General features: G+C 57.8%; 1 protein-coding gene across 2 annotated transcripts in view; it reads right to left on the bottom strand.

Annotated features, from left to right (window-relative positions):
- Positions 1-2,933: 2,933 nt before the first annotated feature.
- SLC2A5 (solute carrier family 2 member 5) overlaps positions 2,934-6,000 on the bottom strand; it is a 28,746-nt gene continuing 25,679 nt past the window's right edge. For both annotated transcript variants that reach the window (XM_045546213.1, XM_045546215.1), the window contains exons 6-12: positions 5,788-5,913; positions 5,523-5,710; positions 5,309-5,419; positions 4,620-4,721; positions 4,226-4,301; positions 3,810-3,937; positions 2,934-3,714 (exon numbers count right to left, since the gene is read on the bottom strand). In XM_045546213.1, the coding sequence (XP_045402169.1) occupies positions 3,511-3,714; positions 3,810-3,937; positions 4,226-4,301; positions 4,620-4,721; positions 5,309-5,419; positions 5,523-5,710; positions 5,788-5,913 (935 nt within the window). In that variant the 3' untranslated portion in view covers positions 2,934-3,510. The remainder of the gene's footprint in view (positions 3,715-3,809; positions 3,938-4,225; positions 4,302-4,619; positions 4,722-5,308; positions 5,420-5,522; positions 5,711-5,787; positions 5,914-6,000) is intronic.

Genomic DNA, 6,000 nt, shown 5'->3' with positions numbered 1-6,000 from the left:
CCCTCTCGCCAGCCAACGCCTTCCTTGATCTTGATTCCGGCGGATGCGAGGGACTTCCCACCTCCTGACGTTGTCTAGGTCTCCCAAAGTGTCATTTCTCCTCCGCCTTCGCTTATCTTTGCAGCCTGCTTGGCCCCCTGTGGTCTCCAAACTTTTTCAATCGTGCCTCCTCATCGGTCAGAGAATTTTCACTACAAACCTCCATTACACGTATACTTTTTTTTTATATGTAACATACATGTACAACACCAGCTCAAACAGGAATAGCACCGGGAGGGAGGGAGAGAGAGAGTGCTAAACAACTGGAGCTTCTAATCCATCTTCCTGCTTCTGCTGCGCTCCCGCCCTGGAAGTCCGCCCTGCCTCGCCCCTCACACCGCTCTCCCTGGGGCCACCGAGTCATTGAAGGGTTGCTCCTTTCTCGTCCCAGCAAATGGTAGGGCTGGTGGCTCCGTCCTCACCACCAGCCTCCCTGTGCCCCTTGTTAGATGGTGTGCCACCTCCCACCTGTCATCCTCCTGGTCCGTATGCAAATGTGGGGCTTTAACCTCGTCTCAGATCCTCTGGGAAGGATCTGATTTTTCTTGCTCCCTCCTGGGCTCCCCCAGACTCTTCTCCAGGGAAGCTGGAATGACTCTTTAAATTGGAGATCAGATCAGGACACTCTGGCTCAAATCAGCCAGTGGCTTTCTGTCACACTTGCAACAGAATCCGCCACTTACCAGGCCACCCTAAGTGTCTGAACACCACTGCCATCCTCCATCACCTCCCCTTTCTGCTCCAGCCACTTACCTCCTGTCATCCCCTGAACCGTGGCCAGCCCTCCCCCACCCCAAGACGTTCCACCTGCTTTCCTTCTGCTGCCTCTGGGGTGGCTCCTGCCCTCCATCCAGGCAGTTCCCCCACCTGCCACCCGAGGCTAATCCAGTTTTCCTTACTGCGCCTCTCAGGAGTCATGGTTTTCTTCATTGCCGCAGCCTGGAGCAGTGCCTGGCACACAGGACGTGCTAACGAATTTATGGTTTCCCCCCAAACCTACATCCCTGCTCTCTTGAGCTCCAGAGCCACACGCCAACTTCCTTGTGGACATCTTTTGTGTGTCCCACAAGCTCCTCTATCTCAACATGTCCAAAAATTACATGAACTTCTCCCAAAACCTGCCACCCAGCTCCCCAAACCACTGCTCATGGGCCCACGTTAGAAACCTGGCAGGGTCCCCAGACTCCTCACCTCTAGGGCTGAGTGATCCCCAAATCCTGCTGAGTCCATCTCTGAGTGCCCCTCACGTTTGGTCCTGACCACCACTGGCTTTACTGGGCCCTCACTGTTTCTTACGACAGGTCTCCCGGCCAGGTCCCGCCCTCCACGCCACTGCCAGGCACTCCCCAGACACCAGGACTATCTTGTCAGTCGAGTCTAATTCAGCTTGGTCCACAAGGACCTGCAGGATCTAGACAGCACCCCATCTTTCTGACTTCATTTTCAGACCAAACTGCTTAGAGCACCCCCAAAGCTCTCCCCATTTCTGTGCTCTCATCCAGAACATTCATGCTTCATCTTCCTACTGCACCTTCTCCAACTGGGAAAATCTTGTCTTTCTGAATTCCTCACCTCCCTTCTATATTCCCATACCTCTTGCCTCCTGCTGTATTTTACTAACCCAGGTATAGACGCTTATCTATAAACATTTCTGTAGCCCTCTGAATCTACATTAAGCTGCACGACTTCATATCAAAGTCTCCAAGTCTAATCTGTTACCACATGGACCATTCTAGACTCCTTCTCATTGCTTGTAATCTCCCACTGCAACAGTGAGGTGGCTGCTGCCATCTGCCACCCACCTACTTGACTGTTCTATCCCAGGATGCCTGCACACGGCCTCTCACCACATCTCACTTGCAGGGTTATTGGTCTTCAGTTAAATGTGCATTCCCAAGCACTTATAAATACCTAAGAGCACTTAATACATGCCATTGATCAACACTATAAACATATAAAGTCATTTAATTCTCACAACAGCCATATGAGACATTTATTATTAGATCCGTTTAATAGAAGAGAAAACTGAGGTACAGAAAAGCTAAGTAACTTGCCCAAGTTGCACAAGTACTATGTGGCAGAACCAAGGTTTGCCCAGAATCACCAACTCCACAGCCTCCCTGTGTTAGAGGTGCTGCAGTCCCTGGACTTCTGATATCCTGACCTGGCTGCTCCTCAGCGGCCACATCTCTGGCTGTTTCTGTGCCCCTTCCGTGTGGCAGACCCCTGCCACAGAAGGTCAAGGATGGTTCAACCACGGGGTTATACCATTTATGTCCTCTGGGCCTGCACTGCTCTTGCGACTTATTTAACCTGCTGCTGGTGGAATCCCCATTCCACATCCACGACAGGTGCTCCTAAGTCCCACTGCTGTCCTGCCCAGCCCCCAGTTTCTGCCTCCCAACTCTAGGAGATGTCACTTCCTGCCACAGGCCATTTGGCACTTTCAAGGTTTTCTCTATATTTTTGTACACATCCTTTTCTCTCTCTCTCACACCACCCCCTTTATTTACATCTCTAAGAAAAGCCTCCAGCTCTGTCATATTTGTGGTAGGGGAGGGGCACCTGCACTTTCTCCCCTCCCACTCCCCAAGTCTCACCTTCAGGACCCTCAGTACTCACTACACACCTGAGGACATGCATCCACTTCCCCAATCTTAAACTCAGAAACTCTCAGCTTTGCCACCACCTCAGCTCTCACTCTACCCCTCTGGCAGTGGATATGTCTGAGAGTCCGCCAGGCCGGGCCCCTTCCAGACACTGGGGTTCAGGGATGAACAAAATGGGCCAAGCCCCTGCCCCCAAGAAGCTGGCACCCAGTGCAGTCAGACGCCTGCGGGAGCAGGAGACCCACTCTTGCCTTCCACCTGCTCCCAGAAAGAAGCACACCTGAGTGAAAAGGGATCAGATTTCCTTTATTGGCTGTACAGAAGCAATTCCATTTCCCACTGACAACATAATTTAGAATAATTCTGACTCAGTTAATATCTCCACAGGGACCTGCTCCCCAGATTTCTAGACATCATTATTTCCGACCTCCCACTTTCCAAAACAGGTGTTTCCGGAGAAAGATGTGATAAGAGGATGAATTTGGCTCTAAACAAATGCCTGTGGCCCCAGGAGGCCCATGGGGGCCACAGAGAAGAGTTACTCTGGCAAAATTCAATCCTATTTCTGTTATAAAAGCTGTGTTATCGGGACCCACATGACGGCTAACCCAGCCAGGCGGCGCAAGAGCTGTCGGCCTGACTCCAGGTGGGCGACAGGCCAGTGTGGAGCGAGAGGGCCCGGCTTCCAGAACACCACGGACGCCCCGGGCAGTCCCAGCGGGGCGGCGGCCGGGGCTGAGGCCTGCGGTCCATGCCAGGCTCGGCTCATTTCTGGACTTTCGCAGACAACTAGAAGTCAGAAGAAAAGGCGGAAGAGGGAAGCCCCACGCAGGCCCGCTACACGGGCCGCTTCTCCCCCGAGTTACTGCTCCGAGCTCACGGGCGGAAGGTTCTTCAGTTCCTCCTTTTCAGGGTGGACGTCTGACACCTTGTTCATCTTGACGAAAATCTGGTTGATCTCTATGAAGGACTTGCCCTTGGTCTCGGGGACGATCATGAAGATGTAGATGGTGGTGAGGAGGCAGATCACCGCGAAGATGATGAAGCTGTACGAGCCCAGCCCCTCCTGCGGGAAGAGAGTCCGGCGGGGGACCGGGCTTGGTGACCGGTCCTCGCTCCACCGAGCCGGGGTTGGGAACCTGGGGCCTGGGGCCCACTCACCTGGATGAACGGGAAGACCAGGCCCACCACGAAGTTGGAGAGCCAGTGGACGCTGCCGCCCACCATGAAGGCGGACGGCCGGGAGGACTGCAGGAAGATCTCGGTGATGAGCAGCGCGGGGATCGGGCCTGGGGAGAGCGGCGTGGGCGGCAATCAGCGTGTGCGACGGCGGCACCACAGACGACACCCCCCTCGGCCCTGGATGTGGCCAGTGACCCCTGCGAGGCCCACTCTGCCAGGGCACCGGCTGCCATGTTCCCCCTTCTGTTTCCCCTAATTGTGCTGCACCAGCCCCCTGCACCAGGAGGGGAGAGAAGCCAGTTCCGGGCTGCACTGGGGCTTCCTGCGGCCTCTCGCAGGAGCTCAGCCCGCAGCTACGGGGACTGACCCGTGCGGAGGGCAGCTCTGGTACGTACTGGGCCCGAGGGCATGTCCTACGACGTAGACAATGACGCAGACGATGCTGATGTAAGGCATCCAGGATATCGTGTCCTGGGGGAGGGAACAGTCGGTTTACACCTGTTTACAATGGCCCTGCGAGGGCGAGCTGGGACGGGACCTCAGGAACCTCGGCCCTCAGGGGCACCCGACCTGCCCTGCCCGGGGAGGACAGCGCCTGACCCCTACTCAGCAGTGCCACCTCCAGCAGCCACGGGGAAATCTGCGGGGAAGTGGGCCCTGGGCCACTGGCGGGTGGACACTGGATTCCCAGACGTCTGACTGGTGGTATTTGCTACAACAAACCTATTCTGATTCCTCTTCCTTTACCAGAGTGGGAGCAGCTCCCGGGCCTGCGGGCAGCCCCCTCACCTGCAGCGACAGCGCCACCGTGAGCACGCAGCAGGCCAGGAAGCACACGGAGAAGCCCAGGAGCAGCAGCAGCCTCCGGCCCAGCAGCTCCACCACGAACACCTGCGGAGACACCTGCTCAGGGGAAGCCCCTCACCTGGTCCTTCTGACAGGGCCGCTGAGAGGAGAGCCGGGTGGCCACATGCACCTGCCAGAATGTGCCCCTGGTGGCCAGCGGGGCATCTAGCTGTGCCTCTGGGCCCAGCTGCCCACACCTGAATGAGACCCCACCCCTAGGGTCTCCTAACGCCTCCAGCACCAAATCTTAGGGTCCCCACAACACCCAGAAGCCACACACTGGATGCACTTAAGAGTCCAGCCTGCCGGAGGCCTGGCTCTATCGGAGATGGCTAAGCCTCACTCCAGGTCATGTCTGGGCTCTGCACCCATTGCCAGGGCCCCCGACACTCCTGTCACACTCGGGTAGCTCTGGCCCTGCACAGCTGGGCAGCCCCAAGTGTGAGCTGCTGCAGCAGAGTCACCTTGCTGGGTGGGAACATCTGGAGTGGGGCCACGGGCGGTCCCAAAGGAGAGCTTGGAGGCAGGGCCTTCCATCCAGCTCCTTCCTTGTTCCAACCCACCCCCCCACCGTCAGAGATGTCCCTCCATCCTTGGTCACTGATGGGCCCTCAGCTCCCCGGGACACTCACAGCGCAGAAGGTCATCACCACGTTGACAGCCCCGGTGCCGGCCGTCACGTATTGGACCTGATTCTCCTCCACGCCGGCGCTCACGTAGATCTGGTCTGCGTAGTAGTAGATCTGGAAGGACAAGGCAGGGGCTGGGGAGGGGGCGCCGCGGGAAGGCGCTGCCACCTGCACCTGGACACCGCCCCTGCCTCAGGGCCCGCGGCCGCCCCCGTACCGCGTTCACCCCGGACAGCTGCTGGCCGGCCATGAGGGCGATGATGGACAGCAGCTGCCAGCGCAGGGACCGCATCTGGAACAGCTTCACCACCGAGATGAAGCCCGCGGCCTTCTCCGCCTCGTCCTCCTGCCGGATCTCCTCCACCTCCCAGTCCACGGCGTCCCAGCCGCGCAGCCTCTTCAGAGCTAAGGGTGGCAACGCAGGGAGTCAGGTCAGAGCCTCTGGGCACAGCCCCGAGCCCGCCCGCCCAGGCCGACATTACCATTTTTGGCACCCTCTTCGTCTTTCTTCTGGATCAGCAGGTACCTGGGGCTCTCGGGGAAGAAGGGCAGCAGGAGCACCTGCAGCGCCGCGGGCACCCCGGTCAGCCCCAGGAGGATGGGCCAGCCTAGGAGGAAAGCAGCCGCTGGCACGACAGGCCTCCCACCCAGCCAGCCATGTGTGTGCCCCCTCTGTCCCTCTGTGCCCTGCCAGC

This window comes from Lemur catta, chromosome 3 (assembly GCF_020740605.2).
Source record: "Lemur catta isolate mLemCat1 chromosome 3, mLemCat1.pri, whole genome shotgun sequence".
NCBI lineage: Eukaryota > Metazoa > Chordata > Mammalia > Primates > Lemuridae > Lemur > Lemur catta.
This window is presented reverse-complemented; position numbering and strand designations above follow the sequence as displayed.